The sequence below is a fragment of the Ursus americanus genome, chromosome 11 (genome assembly GCF_024610735.1).
Source record: "Ursus americanus isolate L20-20 chromosome 11, mUrsAme1.1.p, whole genome shotgun sequence".
Lineage (NCBI taxonomy): Eukaryota > Metazoa > Chordata > Mammalia > Carnivora > Ursidae > Ursus > Ursus americanus.
In genome coordinates, this window is record NC_142137.1 from 58,365,687 (window position 1) to 58,389,820 (window position 24,134).

Here is a 24,134-nt window from a genome sequence, read left to right on the forward strand (position 1 = left end):
TGTAAGACGTGTACTCGCAGTAATACTTACTCATAAAGTAAGCTGGGCTTTGTCTTGTCAGGGTAGTGCTAACGTAGCTATTTAAAATTGTTTCATTGTTTAGGCTAAGTTGTTCAATTTGGGAAAAAAAGATACTTTCTTTGAAATATATATACTTTTCAGGTAACTTGAATATAAAGTTATAACCATAACTTACCAACTTTGCCCTGAAATGGGAATATGGAGACTTAAAGCCTAGTCCCAGCTCTATCATTAACCTGCTCAGAAGTCACTTCATTTGTGATTTCTGAGAGCTGACCCATCTCAACATCTATGAAATGAAAAAAAATTATGGCATAAGAAGTTAAAGACTTCTAATGCTTCCCCCTGAGGAATCACCCATCCTCCCCCCCGCCCCATTGGTAGTAGATCTGCTTTCTTTGATTGGGACTTAGTATTTCTAAATCCTGGCTGGCTGTATGCTCAAAGAAAAGATGGTGCTGTAAGAGAATTTGCACAGGGCTCCCTGAAGTGATTTGTTCCTCCTACCCCTGGCTTTTCTCCCATGAAAATGAAAGCAGAGTATGAGAGATTGTATAACTCTACCCTAAATCTACCCTCCTGCATTGCCCCCTCCCAGGGGTATTTCAGATTCCAGCCTTCTGAACCGAGCACAGGCATATGGCCTGTTTGGGTCAGTGAAAGGTGAGTAGAAGGTGGCTCTCTTTCACACAAAAGCTTTGCAAAACTGCGTATGGTTCACAAATTTAATCTTTTCTCTCAAGTCACTGTGACTGGCAGTGTTCCTCATGGAGACTGTTTCAATTTTGGTCCTGGAGCAAAGAACATGGCACGGAACTGTAGCAGCCCCACACTGGATTTGTGGCACGACTGAAAAATAAACCTTTGTTGTTGTAAGCCATTGAAATTGTGGGGTCATTTGTTACCGTGGCATAACTGGCCCCACCTGACTGATACACATGCCTGATACTTGTGTATGCCAGTTCCTGTCATCTGGGCTGGAGTTCACAGTCCAGCCACTGCTATGCAAGGAGTTCTGCCCAAGCTTCTTCTAGCAGATGTGGGTGCAGCCTGACAGCTCGTTGGCCGAAGCCTGCGTGCCTTGCTTTATGTCCAGGGGCTCCTCTGGTTTTGTCGGGCACTGCTGTGGGAGCTAAGGACTCACGTGTGTATACAGGAATTGCAGGGACATTAACACCCACGAAGCAAACCTTGACAAATGGCCAAGAAACTCTGCGGGATGAATGTTTCCCTCTTTCTTTTCAACATGCATGGTTCTGAGATGCATTTCCATTGCAGGATTGAGCCTAAGTGGCCAGCTCCATGATGATTCCTCCTGTTGGCTTTCCTTCCTTTGTTTCCCTTTCCCTGGCCCTTCTACTCACCAGAACCACATTCCTAAATAAACTACCCGCTCACAAGCCTTTGTGTTGGGCTCTGTTTGGTGGGGGAACAGGACTCCTCACCCATCGGACCTTCATTTAATCGAACCAATCAGAACACTGTCCACCACCAGAGTGAATTATTTAAGTAATTCAGCAATGTAAAGGATTGTACTGCGCATTTATAGAAACTTACAAGGCATAAACACTTTGTTACTCAGCTGGAAGTTATTGTTAGATTTGCTGATCCAAAAATAAGACCTTCCCCTCCCCCCAGATTAACCTCTTGTTATTAGTTCTCAGTCCATCCCAGTGCTGCAATAGGTCTGGGTTGGGAGGAATCCGTGGGTTTTTTTGGGATTTGGTGATTTGTGGAATAGCATATCGTGAGGCATATGTTTAAGTGTGAAAGCAGAGTTAAGGTTTGGGTTTCTCTGTGGTTCTTTGGTGCCCTGTTTCCCTTCAGCCTGGGTTCAGTCCCCTGACGGTGCCCTGCGGGACATTTGTCTGGCATCATGGGAAATATCACCTTGTTTCGGAATCAGATGGGCCAGGTTCCCATAGCATGTTGGCTCTGTTTCCTCTTTGCCTCCTCATCAGTCTATTCCTTAGAAATCTTAAAATCGCAGCGTGATAGAAGCAGAGGCTATCTTAAAATCATCTAACCAAATGCCTATTTCATAGGTCAGAAAACAAGTCCAATAGAGGTTAAGGGAAATGAAGCATTTTGGGGAGGAGGGAGAAATTGAGGGGGATATAATCTTGCCTGTTAAGAAGATACCATTCTTTTTTTGACATAATTAAATTCTTGATTGTGATGCTCTTAAATGAACCATGAAAATCTAAGCACTTACAATGCAAGTGTGATTTTTAACTAAGGCTTTTTTTCCCCCCAATCTGAATGTTAAGGTGGCAGATGCATAACTAATCTTAGCCGAATCTATATTAAGAAATCAGCAAGGTGTCTTTATTTAACTTTCATGATCTGTGAATATAACGTAGTGTTAAATAGCATTATTTTGCACATTATGTCCTAAAATAAAAACAATTCCTCCTTTAAAGTGCAGCAATGTGAAAGGTTATTTTCCATTTGGTCTCAAAGAGAATGAGAAGCACACAAGAAAAGAAGTTGTTCGTAAACATGATTTCAGCAGATGTGTATGTTTATTTTAAATCCTGTTTTATCTGGGGGGCAAGATTCAGCTCTTGGACTTGCATTCCGGGTCATGTAGGGGAAACTCCTATCAGCAGAAGGGGAGGGGGAGTACTAAAATATAAAATCCCTTGTTATCCTGGTTTTGAATTTTCTGAAAAATATCCAACCCATTGAGCCTCTGTGTTTTTGCTTGGGGATGTTTCCATGGAACTGCATTAGTTCCAGGAAATTTGGGTCCTCTCTATTATCTCTGGAAACAGGCACGGTTCCTGCAGAAACTACATGGGATTATCTGTTTCTCTGTTGAACGTCTTTGCTGCAGTGGGTTGGATTCCTGAAGGAGTAAACAATGAAATATTGTAAGGCCCAACTGTGGAAGATTGTGTGGAGAGTAAAAGCAAGCTATTCTGATTTAAGACCTAAAAAATGCTGCCCTTTTCCCTTCTTGAAATATTGCTCTCTAGTCTTGCCTGGCATATGGTAACCAAGGCCAGAATGTGTCGGCCACCAGTGTTACACTGAAGTGGAGTTTCTGGGGTTTGACTTTCATTTGGTTAACCAATTTTCATTTTAATATATTTGAATGTTTTCAAGAATGTGATTTCAGTATCTGGGGATTCTAAGGGGCTCTTGATCCAAAGAACGCAGACCCTTGAGGAATTAATACAAGAGTCTTGGGACCTCTCCGGGTACCAAACATTCTCAGTGGATCTCTACATAAATCATATGTTTTGTTTAAATGCATTTGAAGGTGCTCTTAAATTCTTGGTCACTTTTAAAGCAATATTTTTTCTCAATCAAAGGGTAGTAGGAAAGTAAGAAAAATATAACAGTAAGATTACTCTTTTTTATTCAAATGCCCTGTGTGTGTGTGTTGGGGGGGGGTATGATGTTTTTAAAATAATTAAAGATGTCTTTATGCTTGAACAAGCCGAGAACTACTATGGTAGTTACGTTCTATAGGACATGCTTCACGAATCTAAATGAAATATTTAAAAGTTAATGGCTAGACAGTGCTTAAAGCATACACATTATTCATGATTCATTCAATAACATTTGTGGATGACTAACTTAATGCCTCCACACATCCCTTCTGGTTTTTTCCTGAAGATGTGCCTAAGGATCTGTTCCTCCTTAGGGGTGGGTTAATATGACTCAGTCATTAAACAGAGAAATAGAATTCCATGCCTTTGATGGGGTAGGTGTTAGAAAAAACACCCAGGCACTTAGATGGGCTTACATCATGCCAGATACTGCTCTGAAATCGTCTTAAAATATTAGCTTGTTTAATGCTCAGAACAACACTCTGAGATGACGTACTACTGTTGTTCCCATTTTATAGATGGGAACTGAAGCACAGAGCAGTTAGGTTCAGTGCCCAAGGCCACCCATCCAGGACGCGGTTCACCTGGGGTTTCATTTCAGGTTCTGAGCCTGGATCTCTGGTCCTGCACTACCTCGCACCCCTCCCATACCTGACCCCTCAGAGGGTGCAACTTCTTTCCTGGAAGAAAGGGGGAGATGGCTACTGAGGAATACCCTGAAAGGTAGACTGGTTTGGTGTGAGGTAGGATACCCTCACGTGTTCTCCATTCCCTGTCCCTAACCCTCAGCATCTCTCTCTCTCTCTCTCTCTCACACACACACACACACACACACACACACACACACAGTGCCACCCAGACTTACTCTGGACACAGTGACATTAGGCTACTTTGTACTATAACTGTGAGGTTTTTTGTTTTTTTTTTTTAAAGATTTTATTTATTTATTTGACAGAGAGAGAGAGACAGCCAGTGAGAGAGGGAACACAAGCAGGGGGAGTGAGAGAGGAAGAAGCAGGCTCCCATAAGAGCGTGGAGCCCGATATGGGGCTCGATCCCAGAACCCTGGAATCATGCCCTGAGCCGAAGGCAGACGCTTAACAACTGAGCCACCCAGGCGGCCCATGTGAGGTCTTTTGATCTGGGATTTGTTCCCAAACCTTCTGGAACTATCACTTCATATAACAAGTATGTTGTGGTAAAGACCTCCTGTGTATGATGAAATTCAGGCCTGTTGATCTATTTTGCTGTATCAGGTAACCCATTTATGCGTGTCTTCAGAGTTCATTTGGACAAGGCCCCTGTCTTGAGGGTTATTCCGATGACTTTACTAGTCCTGTTCCTTTAAAGCGATCAGCTGGTGGTCATGGAGACTCTGAATGATGGCATCAGAGCATGTGGCCTTTGTGAGACACTTGAGAGCATCCCTCTTTTCCCTTGCCAGAACCAGAGGAGAGCTAGAGCGAGAGCAAACAGCACAGATGCCCTGGACAGTCCTGCATTCTGGCTGCCACGAAACATGCAAATTCGCTTTGCAAGGAATTGCTACAGAGGATTATGACAGTTGCCTTGCTTCCCTGCCCATTCCAGTTTGGCAGGTGAGGTCAAGGCCCAGTGGAGGGCACGCTTCAGTGTTCGGGAAGCCGGGATGGGATGCCAGGAGACCGCAGTTATTTCGATGCGGCAGGCTGGCTATGTTCACAATTGCCGGAGTCACTTCAAAAGCTCTTGTGGTGAAAGCTGGCAGGCACAGTCCCTTAGAGACACCCCCGCCCCCTTGGACCAGCTATCTTTGCAATCTCTCTCACCAGACAGGAGAGGAAAGTCAACCTGCTTTCATGGCAGGAAGGCTCCATCCAGTCTTTCCAGTTTCATGGGGCTGAAGCAAGTGGGGAGCCAGGAGGGTAAATATGGAGCAATTACTAGGAAGGAGCTTTTATTTCAAAGGGCGGACTTCTATTCCGGACTGCTGAGCTGGCCAGCGATTTGCTGGTGCTGATTTTGTGATATCTACCTTGCCTCTTGCATCTGTAAGTGTTACAGAGCAGTGGTTCTCAAAGTATGGCCCACAGACCCCAGGGGCTCTCCGAGACCCTTTGAAGGGTCTGCGAGTTAATAATTATTTCCTAGCAACACTGTGACCATCTTTGCCCTTTTCACCTTGTACCAGTAGCACACAAGCAAGGGTGAGTAAAAATGCTGGCACATTAGTGCCCATCAAGGCAGGGGCACCAAACCGTATTATTAGGGTTTATTGTGTTCCTTGCTTGTACGTGCCCAAAAAAGCCCTTTTCCTTAAAATATCTTTGATGAAGCCATAGAAATTAGCAAGCTTATTAAATCACAATCTCTGAGTACATTTAAAAAAAATATTCTGGGTAACAAAAGGAGAACTGTTTGATGGCAGGGTGCCCCAAAATAGTACCATGTTGGTATATTGATTACTTTGAATTAAAGTTCCATAAGAAACAGCTGATACCAAGAAGGATGCTCTGAGTGTCCTTTGTCTCTCTGAAAGCAGAAACTCAATTTCCATGTGAATGGTCTCCTCTTTGTGCCAGAAGGAAAGGAGCCATCCTTATCACCAGAGATGCGGAGTTCAAGGCCAAGAGGCTCTATAAACAAACCTTGTTACTTCTTTACTAAGTTTCTACCCTAAGCCCAAACTTCTTTGCCAAACATTTATTGCTTATCTAAAAGGCATAAAAGCTGCCTGCTTTTGTCACTTCTTTGGGTCTCATATCTTTGGGGCCTTAATACACACAAAATTAAGTTAAATTAGTTTTTCTCTTGTTTGTCTCTCTTTTATTACAGGGGGTTTTCAGCCAGGAACCTGGAGGAGGAAATTTATTTTCTCTCCCCTACGTACCCATAAAGGCTTCCTCAGCAAATGAAAGTGTGCGTGGACCTTGTCCCTTTGCAAACTACGGCTGCTGTTGGAGCTGCTAGCCTAACTGGCTGGTTTATTTATAGAACATCATTTTCAGTTGAAAGAGTAACTAAGAAACAAACCATGGGTATCCGAACTTGGGTGTTTAGCAGACAGCTTCCGAAAGTGAATGAAGAATATTTGTTGTTAGTGATAAAATTTGAATATTCAAGTAAGAATTCCATTTAGGAAAACTTGTGTCTGTCGGAGTGAGATTGACAGTTTCCCAATACTTGAAGGCTTTTTTGATGAGATGGGCAATGACATTAACAAATTTACTTTTTTGATATTGAATAATGCTATGTGTTAATGTTTAGAAGACCTGCGTAACCCAGGAACCCGCCATTTTCCAAATGACCAGTGCATGGTGGGAAAATCATATATGGGAAGAGACCCATTAATAGGAAATGGACCAGGGGTTTTTTAATGTAGTAGACAGAGTATGAAAAATTCGTCGATGTGGTTTTAGATTTCACATTGCAGCTGACTTTTAAGAAGTTGCTTGACAATTATGTGTTGTCAGGTTTTGGCATGTCATCAAAAATAATACTACAATTATCTAAAACTATGAAAATAATCTTCCTTTTTCTGATGACACATCTGTGTGAGGCCAGATTTTGTTTAGATACTTCACGTAAAAAAACATTGCCGCAGATCAAATGTGGAAAATGTGAGAAACCAGTCGTCTGTCAAACCAGCCCTTAAAGAAATATCCCAAAATGCAAAAGAATGCCACGCTTCTTATTAACTTGGGGGGAGGGGAATGTATTTTTCATAAAAAATCTTAATGAGGTTAACATGTAATGCATTTACTGTTTTTATTTTTTAAATGAATCAAATATTTTAAACATTTCTCAGTTGTTATCTCAAATACAATAAACATCAATAATTAAAACCCACAAAAACAAAAGCTCTTTGGAATCCTCAAGTGGTTTTTAAAAATGCAAATGGATCTTGGAACCAAGTGTTTGAGGGCTGCGTAATATAGAATATTATAGGGTTTTCCAGCTGTCGGAGGAGTCAGAAGAGTCTTCTATGTTAGGAATAGTGATTGTTTCATTATATATCTTTAAACGTATCGATGAAAATTATTTAAATATTTTCCTCTTTAAAATGAAAACCTCACAGAGATTGAATATGCTTACCTTGCACATTAAATTCTCATTTGTCAATAACTGATATCAAAAACAGAAAAATATGGGCAATTATATTGAATTTGAACTTATTAGAAATACAAATATCCACATACATAGTGTGTTATTAGTAGAGAAATGGTTGCAAATAGCCACTGAAACCTTCTCTTGTCCTGTAATTTAGAGCAAATCATAAATATTCAAATAAATAATAAATAAGCTTTGGACATTAAGCAGAAGAAAAGCAACCACTTCAAATTCTGATTATTTTCTATTTTTGATGCTGGGGCAAATGATGGTTAAATCTCAGTCTTCTTTTTAATATACACAGAGTTCATGTATAAACCCAGTGTATAGTTTTTAATGTATTTTTTATAAGTCCTATTTTTCTTACATAATTAAAATACTTTGCATCATTTATTTAATATGAAGAAGCAAAACTTTCTTTATATATTATGAATGACGTTAAATATAATATCTAAGTAAGCATTCTGCACAGCGTGTAATATGCTGACTAAAAATACCTTTTGCCTAAAGTCATATTTGCATGTAATGCCAAAAACAATGAAGTGATTAAAAATATTCTGGAGAGCATTTGAGAAATTATCAATTTCTGCGAAAGGGTTCTCTATTGCTATGATAAAGTGCCACCAACAGAGTGGCTTAGGTCAACAGAAGTTTATCCTCTCATTGTTCTGAGTCCAGAAGTCTGACTTCGAGGTCTTGGTGGGGCCATGCTCCCTGCAAAGCCTCTAGGAGAGAATCTGTCCTCGCCCCTTCCGGTGACTTGGTTTATGGCTGCGTATCTCTGTTCCTCTGCCGTCCTATGAGCTTCTCCTTTGTGATATCTCTGTGTGTACTGTCCTCATCTTATATGGACACTGTGCCTGGATGTAGGGCCCACCCTGAATCCAGGATGATTTTGTCTTGAGAGCCTGAACTTTCTGCAAAGGCCGTATTTCTTAGTTCACTTTCCAAGTGATGTGAACTTTGGGGAACACTATTCATATGTTATATATTCCCAATCAAAAGTGATGGTGAGTTCAGACATATTTTGATAAGGTCGGCTTTGCTGTTGGACCGACCCCGTCTGCCACCAATAGCCCATTGGCCCTGCCAGGTTATCTACACTTTAAAGCCTCAGATTCCTCATCTATAAAACTGGGTCCGTGTTGGGCATCACACTGGCTTAAATGGGGAGAAGTAATGGAGATTGTGCATAATGTTCTCAGCACAATGTCTGGCATGGAGGAGGGTCACTTAATAAATATTGCTGGTTGCTCACTGTTGCCAGGACAGGAAGGTAATAATAATCATAGTATTTACTATAAATGTACTGCTAAGGGCAACTATGTTTGTGGTAATTGTCGTAAGGGTTAGTGTATTAGTGCTAATGGTGTATTCAGAGACCATCGGTACATAATCATGGATGATTTTACGGTGACATGGTAGATGAGAGAGAGGGAGAGACAGAGATGAGAACCCTTAGGTGAGCAGCCCATGAGCTTGGTTAGAGACAGACATTACTGTAGACTGAATGAGTTCTCCAGAATTCCTATGTTGAAACCTAATACCCAGTATGATGGTATTTGGAGGTGGGGCCTTTGGGAGGTGGTTGGGTGATGAGGGTAAAGCACCTATGATGGGACGGGTGCCTTTATAAAAGGTCCCCCAGAAATCTCCCTCACCCCTTCTGCCATGTGAGGCCAGGGTGAGAAGATGGTGTATATGAACCAAGAAGAGGGCCTTTACCAGACACCGAATCTGTGGGCACCTTGATCTTGAACTTTCTAGCCTCCAGAAGCGTGAGAAATTTCTTTTGTTGATGAACCACCCGGTCTCTGATACTCTGTTCTGTCAGCTTGCACGGACTGAGACAGTCATCAACGGGACTTTCATCAAGAGACCCACCAAATGGGCGCCTGGGTGGCTTAGGCGGTTAAGCGTCTGCATTCAGCCCAAGTCGTGATCTCAGAGTCCTGGGATCTGGCATTGGGCTCTCTGCTCAGCAGGGAGCCTGCTTCTCCCTCTCCGGTGCATGCAGCTCCTCCTGCTTGTGGTCTTCCTCTTTCTCTCCCTCTCTCTCTCTAATGAATAAAATCTTAAAAAAAAAAAAAAAAAAAAAACCCACCAAATGTGTTTGGATGAACTGCACGGGAGAACAGAACACTGATATTCAGCACATTCTAGCATTTATCCTTATTCCTGTTCTGGATCTGTATCACTCATTTCTAGGCCTGTGTCTTGATCACTATTTGGGGTGTTTTTGGAGACTTCCAAGCACAAACAGAAAAATTCTAAAAGCCCGTTTTACTCTAATTCTATATGTAGTCCAATTCAGCCGAGCCTGCCCTCCTGCAGCTCTCAGGCTGATCTCCTGTCACAGTCCCCCCTGGTGGCTGTCTCAGACTTCTCCCCTCTCCTTCAAGTCCTGCCCTTGCCCCTCTCACCCCTCGATCTGCAGATAGCCTTGGCTTGGTCCTTCCTGAGAACTAGTAGTCCGTCTCCACATGAGCTCCTTCCCTATCTGTCCTTCCCATCAGAATGTACTGGCATCTTTGCCCATCTGTTCTTTCCCTCTATTTCTGATGAGGAATGACCCCTCTCCCCTCTAAGACGAATCCCTCCCTGGGTATCTGCTCTTATCCCAAGTAATAATTTTGATCCGTAATTATCCTTTTGTTTTCTGGCATTTGGTCTCTCTCCATGGAATCCTTCCACTCAGTCTGTAAATATGCCTAAGCTCCCTCTTTGTTCTTAAAAACACTGTCCCCTCCAGCTACCATTTTTCCTTCTTTAACTGTGCTATTCAACTTCTTCAAAGTGCGGTGACCTAGCCCCAGCTTCATGTTGTGACAGCTGTTAATTATTATAAAATTATCGGAAGAACAATACAGAATTCCCAATAGTTAAATCTTGATCATTTCTTCCTGGCGGAGATAAGTTGTGGCTCTAACCCCAGGCAGTGAGGAGGTCCAGGGCCTCTGAACCTGGTCTCCCCGAGCTTGCTACCACTCACAGACCACAGCCCTGTGGGTTGCTCTCAGTGTGTGGGAATTTAGCACATTCAGAATATTCAGTGATGGGTCTCACAAAGTGCTTTTAAGAAATCGGGAATTTACATAGCTATTCTGTTGGGAAAATTACAAAATCAGTTAATGCCCTGAGGACAGTATAAACAAAGACGCTTTTGTGTTTTAACCTCTGAATTTGTTCCTGAGAGTTTGCTGAATAATAAGTGGGTAAGAAAATTTCCAGCCGCTCAGGTCTACTTTCCATTTGCTGAAAACCTGCAGATAAGTCCCGAGTGAAGTTTGCTTCGGCAGTTTATTATATTCCACTGAATTTTTTCCAGGGACTAGATTGTAAAGCAGTACCTCGCAAGGACACACCACAGATGAAGACAGGAGCACTGTACCAAAGAGTTTATATAGCATTTGGGTGTTTGTGTTTAAAGTCAAAAAGAGAAATACACGTAGATCATTCTGGAGTAGGTCAAACATTGTTTAGTCTTGGACAAAATCCCTGGGAAATCTGCCCTGTAACTCTCAGAAAAAGGACATGGATGCTAGCTAATTTTATAACATAAGAGGCATCCTCCAGCTTATTGGGGTCTGGGAGGCGGCTTCGGCCTTCCCCAGGGGACCCTTAGAAGCCTTTTGAGGAACTCAGAGGTGACCATTAAGGTACATACTGGTAAAGTGGGTATATATTGAAAATTTTTTCTCTGTTGTATAGGCAAAGGAAAATATACTCCCAGCTGACTTGCTCGACTAATATTTCCCAATAGGAACTTAGTTGACTGAGAAATTATACATAAAAATTATACTGTGGATGATTCAATCAATCATCAGTAGTAGTGTATGTCACTACACACACACACACACACACACACACACACACACACACACACAAGTATGAAATGTGGTTTCTGCCCCCAGAGAAGTTTACAGTTAAAACGAGACTATATTTAAGCCCCCTCTCTCTAAAGCAAATTCTAACCATCCTGGGTTCTGTAATGAGAGACACTGAATGTTGGTAAACTTGGCTTGAGAAAGTCATGACGTAAAAAAACCTTTTTATCTTGTCACTGGACCACCCAAAGATTCAGCTTCGTGCCCCTTGTGTCATCCAGAAGGAGAGAAGGTGGTATTTGTACCATGAATCTTAATTTTTCCCTATGAGATGGTTGTCACCATTGCCCCCCCCATTGTAAGGAATTATATTGGCTATTAATATACACTCACTAGTTTTGTGTGTTTGTGCCAGCCATCAAATGTAGAGATTTTCTGTCTCTTGATTCTACAACTGCAATGGGGCTATAGCCTTTAGAATAATAACACAACAGAGAAATAATTTTTACATCGGGTAGCCTCCGTATAACTCTGGTTGTCTTTAATTAGGGGGGAAAATCAGAAGCTAAAAAGAGTACCAGACTTGAAATCAGTAAAAATTCAGAATAATCAACTGAGAAAAAATGTAATCTCATAAATCTTCATTTTTAAGCACAGGACAATAGTCTCTTTATTCATTCAGTAACTTTTGTTGCCCCTCTCTGTTTCTCAGATTGGAACTCTAGCATGGATTAGAATTGCCAAATATCTGTGAAATGAAAGACTTTCCCCCCCCACCCCTCCCATTCCCCCTAATAGCCTAGAACAAATAAAACTGAGAAAGTCGCAATTCATTTCAAGAATTAGGTTCGTGTGGCCCTAATGTAAGAACTCTGAGAGTGGTCTTGATCAAAGGTGGGTAGGGGGAGAATTAGACCAACTGGGGTAAGAAACTTTTTTTTTTTTTTTTAATCAGTGTTGCCCTGGAAATGGGGAGCTATAATTTGGCACGTTACAAGCAAGCTACTAGCATTCATTTTTCACAGACTGTCCTTAAAAATAGCAAAACTCCAGGACCATTAATAGAACCAAAAATATAACCTGCTATTTATCGTACCTGAGGTTGGCTTTCATGATTTTCGAGGAAGGACTGAGAGTCGAGACAATTCCATGCGTGACTTTTTGTCAACCTAGTAATCCAAAGAAGCCAATAGATGCTTATAAACAGATTATTATTTTCCCTGGCGGAGTGAAGAAAGAGATTCTCTCTTGGTAGGCGTATGCCAGATAATTTAGGGGGAAAGGGAAATATGAAAAAAGCGTGGCAGGGGGAGAGCAGCTCTGTGAGATGAGGCTGGACTAGCGATGCCTGTCTGCTCCTAAGGCTTACTGACAGCCCTTTTCTCCCGAAAGCTGGCCAGAACTTGAAAAATCTGTTCATTTCTATTCCACCCCAAGAGCGGGATCTAGCAGGAGCGAGAGCAGGGGTGTCCCGGTGCATGTCGGCGGCCAGAGCAGGAAGCCGCGTTTGTAACGGGGAAATGAGCGATGTTTCCTTGCGATCTTGAAGCCACGTGTGCTGGGCTAATTACCGCTCTCTGCGACTGTTCTGGAGCCCTGCGACTCTTCCTGACCCAGCTGCGGAAATCCCGTTCCTCCGGCTCCTGCCTTCTCCCCCAAAGAACGGAAAACAGCAAAATGCAAGGCCGGGCTTGTTCAATGAATGCGATTTGGTTTTGTTGAAGCAGAGGTCCAGGAGGTTTCGAGGCTGTCAGCTTGATGCTGCCTTTGTCGATGATTCTGAGGTCCCCATCTTTAGAGGAGTTTAATACGGAGGGGGTCTGCACTTGCTGCTGATAGCCTGTCCAAAGGCATTTTCTTTACTTTCAGGGGTTCCTGGAATAAAAATGACCTTTAAAGGTAGGTGAGGACATCTCTCTGACTTCCAGGACTGTATCTAGCATGGGCAGGGATCTGAGAATCTTCTGTTTTAATAAGATTGTCCTCGGGATGAGGCTTCTTCCTTCCCTCTGTGACTCTTCCTTGATCCTAGCTGCATTCCTCCTGCTCGCTCAGAAACCCCTAATGCTGCAACCGGACGCGCTTTCTGCTTTTTCTGTTCGAAATGCATTTGGTTGCACTATATAGTCAATATAGTTTTGGGGGGGAAGGCCTTTTCATTCCTTCACCTATTACAGCGGTAGAAACCAAACTCTCTTGGGGCGCCTGAGTGGCTCAGTCAGTGAAGCCTCTGACTCTTGGTTTTGGCTCAGGTCATGATCTCAAGGCCGTGGATCGAGCCCCGCATCAGGCTCTGCACTCAGCTTAGGATTCTCTCTCTTTCACCGTCTTCCTCTGGCTCTCCCCCTGCTCATATGCCCTTTCTGTTTCTCTCAAATAAATAAATAAATCTTCAAACAAACAGTCTTGCCTCTTTTATATATGGGTGACTTCCCTCCTCTACTAACTTCCCCTCATTCACCGCCAAAAAAGTTAGTCTGTCAAGACAGATTGAACATTACTTTTCCACAATTTGTAACAGAAGGAGGTTTTAATAGAGACATTGGCTTAGATATGAGTTTATTTGAGTGACTATTTGAATTTAGTAATTAGTGGTATGATATTATTACTTAGTAATATAGGAAAAAAAAAAAAGGCTCAGAAAGAGCTTGAGTCCCTGGAGAAAGAAACTTCCTAAGCATGGATAGTAACACTTTTTCTCCATTTGGAGGTAATTGGTGGATGATATTACCCAAACTAATTAATAATGACATATTAGTTAACATATTGCCATCAGCAGGTGGCTGTTTGAGCAGGGGTGAGAATGGCATGTGCTAAAACAAATTGTTGTACCCTAGAGAAATGTGCAGAATTATTTTTTAAAAGAGTCTTTTAATGATGTGTGCAACATGATTTTTTTTTTTTTTCTTAACACAGCTTTACGAGATGAAACTGGGGGTAAGGCTGGAGAGGTAGAGAGTAGAAAAACAAAACAAAAGACCACAAAATCGATTCAACCTTTACCAAAACCTTTTCGAATTGGAAAACAAAACGAAACAAGTCAACAGTGGAATCCAAGTGGCACAGTCCTCCTGTCGGATCAGAAATCACACAGAAGACTCCGGGGTCCTCCTTCTTCCTCTGCGCTCTCTCTCTTTCTTCCTCCCCTCTGTCTATTCTAGATCTGTCAGGGGATTTGGGGCAGACGGTGACATATGGGCAGGAAACTGTAATCTGTGGCTGGCTTTCAGTGTTCTGAGGCATCACTGTGACAAGGAAGGGGTTAAAACTGTCAACACCTATCAGAGCTGGGCGATAATTAGTGTAAGAGCAGTCCCGGAGCATTGGCACAGATGACCACACCGCAACAGATGCGTCCTACCAGGGTCCTGCTTTGTAGGGAATCCTGCTTCATCGCTTCCGGCTTGTACACAACTATGCTTTTTAAATGCCTATGTGAAAAAGTTGCTGTTTATGCGTACAGATGATCCTGGTTAAAGATGATTGAGAATCTCTTTTATTTCAGAAAGTGCTTTTTGCATTAGCACTGGCAGATACAAGTTGCATAGATCCGTCTCCTCTGAGCACGAGATGGGTGGCCTTTAGAACAGCTCCAGGTGTGTCGACTGTGATTCTGTTATGAAGGATGCTCAGGTGGGGTAGGCTGTAATCCAGGGAGACAAACTGTTGCAAGATAATACTTTCATTAATTTTTTTTTTTTTTACTTTCTTGTTCTTACAAAAAACATAAAAGGAAATACCGAATATTTTTAAACAAGACAGGCTGGAGAAAAATAAAATACATTTTTTATTTAGTAGCTTCAAAGAGAAAATAGATAAAAAGCAGAGACTTAAAGCTATTTTTTCAGGGACCCCTGGGTGGCTCAGTCAGTTAAGCATCTGCCTTCAGCTCTGATCATGATCCCAGGGTCCTGGGATCGAGTCCTGCATTGGGCTTCTTCCTCAGCAGGGAGCCTGCTTCTCCCTCTGCCTGCCGCTCTCCGTGCTTTTCTCACTCTCTCTCTCTCTCTCTCTCTGACACATAAGTAAATAAAATCTTTAAAAAAAGAGCTATTTTTTCAGAAGTCCATGTGATAACCCAAAAGGGACAATTGTGACTTAAGACTAGGGGCAGCAGCTGGTAGAGCGTGTGACACTTGATCTCAGGGTCGTGAGTTCGAGCCCCACACTGGGCATCGAGTTTACTTAAAGAAAAATAGGAGCAGGAATCCATGATGGACTAGGGGAAGAATGCGTAAAGGAGAACCTCAATAACCCCGATATGTTCAAATCCACAGGTCCCAATGGCTGGCATCCTAGAGTACTTAATGAATTGGCCGAAGTCATCACAGAACCGCTAGATATCATTTTTGAGAACTCGTGGAGGACTCATGAGGTGCCTGAAGACTGGAAATGGGCATATTTAGAACCTTCTTTCAAAAAGGGAAATGGATGATGACCCTGGAAATACTCATCAGCTTAACTTTTTGCTTGGAAAAATTCTGGAATAATCAACTTAGTACGCTGGGTAACTAACTTATAATAGCTAGAAACGAGGCAGTGAAACATCATACATAACCAAGTACTGAGTTTGGTTCTGAGATCAGGTCTCGTGCCTGTTTTGGGGAGCCTCCCCTCCACTGTCTGAATTCTTGATGAAAACAAATGAGGTTGGCTGAGGCATTTGGGTGATAACTAATTTTAAGCGAAATATGAGACAAAAAGCAGGTTTCTGGCATTAGCCCATCATTACATCATTTCCGCATGAGCCTTTAACTTGAGAATTAGGAGCTTTAATTTTATATTTTAGCATACATCTTTTTTTCACTTCATATAGGACCATGTTTTTATGGGTTGAGGTATTTTATATAATTCTCTATAGAATAGTCTGGTGACGGAATTCTTATTTTAAGGTGGTTTTCATAGTTATTTCGTATATAGGTAGGATCATAAAGCTGATGAATTGAGGAACACCGGCAAGGGGAGACAGTTTTTTCTAACTCCTCATGTTTAATTTAACCTGGCTGAAGCGTAATGTTAGGACCTGGCCCGGCGTCTTGCTCTCACAGACCACTGAGCAAGATCAGCTGTGTAACTTGATCTCTAGTTCTCCTCACTCCCTGGGGACTGCCATGGCCATTGCTGGGCCTGACCCCACCTCACCCCCAGACTTCTGATGTCAGGCCCCATGGGGACAGGGAGGTTGGCGGTGGCACTGGCTATGAAAACCCTGCATAACCACAACCCTACAGGAGAGTAGAATAGAGTGGGGGAAGGAAATCATGACACATCTGGAGTCTTTCTCATTCTTGCTGTTCTTGCCTTTGGCTGTGGGTAGTTTTATTTCCTGCTTAGAAAATACAACCATGTTGATGCGACCAAAAACTTCATTGAAAGGAAATTATCAACAAAGGTCTAGGTATGCCCCAGGCTGCCAGGGCAGGCAGCTTCGGAGAGCCCATGAGCCATCAGTCCTGTTACAGAATCTTCCCTGCACGAATTGGGAGTACACACGATCTGTTAAAGTTTGCATCAGCATCGTGGGGCTCAAGAGTAGGAAACTCTCAAAGGAAAACCGGCTTACGTTCATTTTCTTCCTGGTGCATGCTGGCCCCTAGGTGAGCAGTTAAGGTCCCCAAGGGCAATTTTATCACAATACTGCTTTAAAAATCTAAGGTTTACATAGTTTATCTCCTTCTAGAGATTAATTTTGATGCTGTAAAATCAGTCTCATTCCTAAATGCAAATGCAAGGAAATTAAGCTTGCAGGCGTGTATAAATTGTCCTTTAAACTATATGTGGCTTGCAGATAAGTGAGGGTTAGACTCCAATCAACCTTTCATCATTTTTTTCCCCAAGTGAACCAGAGTCTTTCAAATTTCCAAGCTAGATTTTTCTTAAGGAGTGGGAGGTCTGGATAGCTTACAGATATAATTTATTGTGATAATAAATGGTTTCCTGTTCAAGACCTCATTTCCAGGTGCAGCATCTGTGGCAGATTTATTTCAGATGTGCATTTACATGCATTTGTTGAACTGTTGCTAGAAAGAACCCAGTATCTGAAAAATCTATTATTTTCACCATTGGCATTATGAAGCAATCTGCAACCAAGAAAAAAAGGGGGGGGGGACTCTGGTCATTTCAAGTTTTCTTTTGTAGTTGTGTGATGTCTAACTTCAGTTAGCTTGCTGAATTTAAATTTCTTGATGTCTGCTATTGGAATTTGAAAATAATGATCTCCTTACCTAAATTAAGAGTCACAATCGAGAATGGTGCGATAGCCAAGGGACTTGAAAGATGTCTTACCTAAGCCAGAGAGAGAAAGCTTTAAGCAGAGATAGTAAAGGAATCCCTTATTTCTTTTGCCTTGAATCAAGGTCAGGTTAGAGTTTAGAACACAAGAGAAAGGAGGTAGTCTTACCATGCATTGTATCTGAAGACAATTACTCTTAGGATGAGTCATTTTTTATAGCATTTTAAATTTTATCTAACATTCATGTGATATCCTTTGTAGCTAAAGGAAGTAGCCGAGGGACAAATACGTTGTCAGATCTGGAGGAATATCTTGATTTGTATTTCCTAGAACATCAAGTGACATTAATTAGAGACTTCATAACATAGAGGAATTTGGAGGAGTATAGCAAAATTTTGTTCAGTTCATCTTTTAACAAAATTTTGGGGGTGAGGAAAGAAAGATTTTATTTATAGAAACTATTTCTTGGTTCAGGCAATGTAAGGGCTCCTTCCCACCAAAGGAGTGGAAGCAAATTAGAATAGCTGTACTCAAGCAGTTTCTCAGTCCCGAGAGGTTTACAGCATCTTGATGGTGTGAAACCAACAACGAAAACAGTAAGCCTTGAGTTTTGACTTTGGAGCTCCTCGGATCTTAGTTCAAATTTTGGAATCACGTTGATTGCCTCTTGAGGAAGTGAATCTGTTTAGAACATATAGTGTAGCATGGGGAATGGTCTTGAACAGTTGTCAAACTCATCAAAAGCTTTTTATCCTTGTCCTTAAACAGGGAATATAAATACCTCTTCTAGTTCTGCATCAAACTATATCAAACAGCCACAGAGTTCTTGGCCTGGTGCTTGACACATAGTAGGTGCTGAGAGCCTTCCTCCCTTCCCTTCTTTACTGTGACCTTCCTTCTTTCCTTCTACGTGAAAGAGGCTAGAAAACTGAACCGTAAATTGATGTGTCCTTATTGCTGCCTTAAGCCCACTAAATAAAAGCCCCTTTGCTTTCTTTTAGAAAGGATAAAAAGGTTACAGTGGCCACTCACAGCAGGAGTTTGCGAAACATTTATTGATTGAATGAAAGGAATGTGATTTTTAAAAACAATGAGCAAAGACGTAAGGCCAGCACTTTTCAAGGCTGGGGAAATAATCACATGGATACCTATGAAGGTATTTCTTCCACTTTCTTCTTTTTGACAGCTTCAGATTGATAAATTTGGTGTACAAATTAGTGAGTAGAATATGTGTGCATTTTCATCCGATTTTATGACTGTGATTTACAAACTAGGAATGCAAGTCAGCATCCCCCATAGGTTCTTTTGGGATAAATCCAGCCAAGATACCAAGCAGATGATGATGGATCAGCAAACTTTTCTGTGTGAAGAGAAACCAGATATACTAGTGACTAGGAAGCACCTGCCAGAAAACTGAGATGAGCATATCTGGATTGTTCTCCGTGAAGAGTCTGAATACCGTAAACAGGTTCCTTGCATGGACATTGACGAATAACAAAAAGAGAGGTTAAAGAAAATTACATTTTTAGACAAAATATTGGATTGATAGAACTTTTTACATGTGATATTAAATTAGGTATCAAAACATCATGTTCAGGCAGGTAGATTTCTGAATTTCAAAGTAAATGAAGGATAAAGAGTAAAATAATATGTTCAGAGACCTAGACAAGACATGAGCAAGAACCTGACCTGAACTGGCCAGTTCTGTGTTCAGACCAAGGGCCAAGTACAGAGAAGGCTTAGAAGTCAGCCGACAACTTGTTTTCCAAATAAAGCTATAATAGATGCTGTATTAAACAAAATAAGTTGCGCAGAGTAGAGCATATCAGCTAGGTTTTCTCTTTTTGAATTTTCTAATTTTACTCTCAGTAGTCTCAGGGGTTATCAGTTAGGTATTCCTGCGGCAGGTGTTTTATACTATCAGATTCCATGTTTGCAAAATAACTCTGTAGCTTCATATTAATAATCTCTAAGGTATAAAAATCAAATTTCTACTCCATGATCACTGTTTTAGATATGTCCAGGAAAGGCAAAAAAAAATCCACAAAAAAAAACAAAAACCCCAAAAAAACAAAAAACACGGTAGTACAGAAAAATGAATACTATAACATTTTTTTTCTTACCAACATAGATATTTTCCTTTAAATTGTTTAAATGCCTGGCAATGAAGTTTTGTTTTTTATTGTTGCTGTTAAAAAATAACTTTTAGAGGAAAATGGGAGGTTAAATTCCACATTAAAATCTGGGTAAGATATATATATTTCAATTTTTTTTTTTTAGACAATTTGGCCAACATTTCTTCCACTGGAACAAAAGAAAGTCAGCTTTTCTATGTTAAGATGAGAAGTGTCTTTTATAGAAGCATTCTGTATCATGACCTTTGTCAGATGAATTTTCCTTTGTTACTCCAAAAATAAAATGCTGAATTGAATATCTTGAGGGCAAAGTGGTATAGTAATTGGGGCGAATGATAGAAATTCTATTGTGGCTGCTGCCCTGTTCTCTAAGCTTGACACTATTCTGAGATACTCTTTGGGTTCCTAAAGCCATTATTCATGGGAAAGTTCTGCCTTACAGAAATGTGTGCGTCGGTCCAAATAATCAACACGTGTACATCTAAGTAGCCGAGCACAGATTCATTCTAAATAAAAAGCTGCAGTTTGGTTTTTGTAAATGTAATTGCAACTGACACTTTTTTTTTAACCCTTTCATTAATTGTTTTTAAAAGGGGCTATATGAGAAGGCTCTATTAAAAGCTTCCTTGGAGCAGAATTACGAACCACAGATTGTATGCCCATGCAGTGCTGTGATTTGCAAACATATGTCTGCTCTTCAATAAATGTTATGGCTTTCACAGCGGTTCTGCCTTGGCCTCTTTTGTGATCGTTTTCCATTCCGATGCATGGCATAGAGTGTGTGTGTTGTTTAAATTGATGACGTATGAACATTTACAGTAATGGAGCATTATGGTTAGCATGGGAAATCCGAGTTCCAACTTGAAAGAAAGGAGAAAGCAAGGCTCCCCACACTCCGTGCAAAATGCAAATAAATCATTACGATGTGTGCTTGGATGCTTTTGTGTGATTGTTACATGTGTATACATTGTGGCTTTCTCCCGCCCCCCTCTCATCCCACTTCCGACTAAAAAGTTCTCCCGGGGGTGATAGGCTGTAATTTTGTGCCAGTAATTGCTGCTCCCCAGAGCAGAAGGTGGGGTGCTGGGATATGTTAGGTAATAGGCAGGGTCACATGCGGAGTTTCTGCAGTGGCTCCCGCAGCCTTGACTACCCATCACGTGAACGTGACTGTTGTGGCATCTCAGTGGTCACTAGACCTGGAGACTACTGGATTCAAATCCCAGCCTCACCGCTTTCTGGCTTCAGGACCTTGAGCATACGGACTAAATAAATAGAGACTCTAGCACAATAATTAGCCCAGGCTAAGCAGCCCTCAAACATTAATTCAAAAAAGTTTTGTAGTTGTGTTGTGGGTCCTGCATAAATAGCATCACGCGTGATCTGTTGGGTGATGACGAATGGCTGTCTTTATCCCCACTGAATTCCAGGTGAGCAGAACGTGAATTTAAAGCAAAAAGATGTAGAGTACGTATTAGGAAGAAATATGTAAAAATGAGGATTTTAGAAGTAAAAGGGTATCCTGGATAACATAGTCTGATTTGGAAAATGTGTAGTTAAGACACCGAGCAGCCAAGAGTTTGTGTCGTGCCTGCAATCACATGCTGGATTGTGACAGACCCTCTAAATCCCGGCTTTTTGTCTCATTCTAGAAAGTGTACCTAACGAGAACTTGATGCTTCAGGTCTTCCTTGACCTATCAACATGTTTAGAAAAGTCAGTGATATTGGCAGGCAGCACTAAAATGTATTTTTTGAAATGGGGAGTTGCATGCATGAAGTGGAAATCCCAAGAAAGGAGTGTTTGATAAGGAACGGGATGGTTTATATCATTAATAATATCACTTCACATAAGGCAGCTTTTAAAGTCTTTCATCTGAATCTGGAAAATGAATACCTTCTAGTCTCATTCCAGGCCATATGCTGCTCCACCGAGGATTTTTTAATTTAAAAGAGGACTCTTGAACAATTTTAAATGAAAAGCTTCACTTTCCCCCCTCCTAGAGTTACCCTGAGGACAGAGTGTATTCGTGTAATTACGGACACTTTTTGGCCAACCTCCTCCACTTTAAAACAGATCCATGTACCATTAACGGGATGTCTGCACAATGTCATCTGGTTCTCGGTTGAATAATGGGCGCCGATTGCGAACTGTATATAAGCAGCGTGCGTTCTTTCACATCCGTTGAGCTCAATCCATTTAACTTCAACTTCATTTTGGAAATTAATCAATCTACATAACCACATTTACAAAAATAGCCATTTTGAGTGAAGAATATACACTTGATTTTTTCTAAATTCTAAACTATAAATCAGAAGCCCTCAAGGCAGGCTTGGTTTTCCTGGTGAGTCTTATCCAGTCATATACTTTTATACTTTGTCGCTCTCCCGTCTGTGAAAGTGTCCAGTGCACAGCATTGCCTAGACACACCCGCGAAGGGCAACCGTAGCTGAGTAACATCACCTTCTCCAGAAGAAAGTCACAGAGTGCTAAGGTCTGGTTTTTACTGTGACTTGCATGAGGCCATGAGCCCATGTGGCTTGCCCCCTCTCATGTGGTTCCACACTTAGTCCTTCCCTTGTTCCTGGTGCATTTTCTGGCACATTGCAGATGCTCTGTGGTATTATCGAATGAGTGAAGGACTGAATGAACTTTCTCGCATGCCTGAGGAAACCGAACCCTGAAGTTGTGTGAGTGGGATCGTGGTTTCAGAGAACCGGGAGGCACACTGTGTGTGGCCTTTGTGTTTGGGGGCGAGCATGCCTCTCACCCCAAAACCCTGCCAGCCAAGTTTCTCTTGATCAGAAGTTCACCTTGGGACGCGGTTGTGTTGTTATTCAGGTCCTCTACTTTCCTGTTGTGTTTTGTATAAAACTATAAAGGGCAATAATTTATAAAATAAAATTTTACACACTCATGCAGGTTTTCTTTTACAGCAATGTATTAAATGTTGTAATTTGTGAAGGCACATGAAAATACTAAAATGACACACTTATTTGAATTACAGTTTCCTTTTGGCCATACTTTCTTCATCTGAATTGTGAGAGGGATATCATCTATTCCTGCAATTAAAGCTAATAAAATAGCAATCAATTCCTGCAATTAAAACTAATCAAATGATGATTAATGTATTTATGGCATACATGCTAGCGCATGGTAATGCTGCCAGACAAAATATAAACATATTTGGATGCCCTCCCTACCCAAACATTAACTTCTCTCTTAGATTCCATTTTAGACACCCTCTCTTTTAGATATTTTTAATGTAAATATATGAACCCATGATTTGGTCCCTGGAAATACTTATTTCTTCTTAAAGAAATAATTCCACTTGCTAACCAATGCAATGGCAAAAAAAGAGTGGAGGAATTAAGAAGTGTCCCTCCGAGGTGTTCAGACCCGGGTCGGAATTCCACAGGGCTGCCGGTGTTGCCATGAGGCCTTGTCTTTCTTTAATTCTGCCGATATGCATGCCTTGTGTGCAAGGGAGGGAAGAACGTGAATGGTTTGGACTCCCAAAATCCAGAATGCAAATCCCAACCTCCAGCACCTGGCTGAGTGACCTTAGACAGGTTACTAAAGCCTTTCCACTCTGTTTCACCACCAGAAACGTGAGGTTGATAACGCCCCCTTGAAGAAGTCTTGTGGAAGTTGAACACGCTGCCAAGTAGGGTAACCCATAGAGGGTCTTGTGTTGGGGCAACAGGAGTTCTTCCCACGTATCAGCTAGGCAGTGTGGGCAGGTTGGAAGAGGAGGGAAGGGGCAGAGGGGACAGGTTTGGGACTCATGAGCTCGAATGGTTTTCAAGGTACTTAGAAAAAAAAGTTTACATTCCTGAATGGGTTACAAAACAACAACATTAAGAAGTAGAGTTGCCAACACTTAAAAAGACATTTAATGTGTATCCAGGGCAGTTCAAGGCACTTTACATGTATTTTTCTCATTTAATCTTCAAAGCAGCCCTTTGAGGAAGAGGCCATCATTCTTTCCATTCTACAGTTGAGGAAGCTGAGGTAAAGATAGGTTTTGTTGATTGACCCAAGGCCATGCAGCCATTAATCAGGGAAGCTAGAATTTGAATCTCAACAGTGTAACTTTAAGCCTGTCCTCTTTCTTTTTTTGAGATTTTGTTTATTTATTTGTGAGAGAGAGGGACAGAGAGAGTGAGAGCGAGCAGAAGGGGGGAGGGGCAGATCGAGAGGGAGAAGCAGACTCTCCACTGAGCAGGGAGCCCATGTGGGGCTCCATCCCCAGACCCTGAGGTCACGACCTGAACAGAAGGCAGATGCTTAATCTATGGAGCCACCAAGGTGCCCCAAGCCTGTTCTCTTAACTTGTATTTCTGTTTTATGGGGCCAAATTCAATAAGGGGCCAAACATAAGGATCACAAATTAAGAAGTAGGAGAGGGCAGACTGACAAGAATACGGTTTGTCTTAAAAGAGGGTTTGAGAGGTCAGCAGACCAGGTGAAGAAGGTATGAAATATA

The 24,134-nt window shown here is 41.6% G+C and overlaps 1 protein-coding gene across 2 annotated transcripts in view; it reads left to right on the forward strand.

The window, feature by feature from the left end:
* The window catches only part of SAMD5 (sterile alpha motif domain containing 5), a 404,344-nt gene that overhangs the window by 35,657 nt on the left and 344,553 nt on the right, over positions 1-24,134 (forward strand). The window contains exon 2 of one of the 2 annotated variants that reach the window (XM_045805309.2): positions 15,556-20,364. The exons of the other annotated variant lie outside the window; for it this stretch is intronic. Coding sequence (XP_045661265.1) covers positions 15,556-15,618 — 63 coding nt within the window. The 3' untranslated portion in view covers positions 15,619-20,364. Of the gene's footprint in view, positions 1-15,555; positions 20,365-24,134 lie in introns of those variants that run through there. 2 annotated transcript variants of the gene reach the window in all.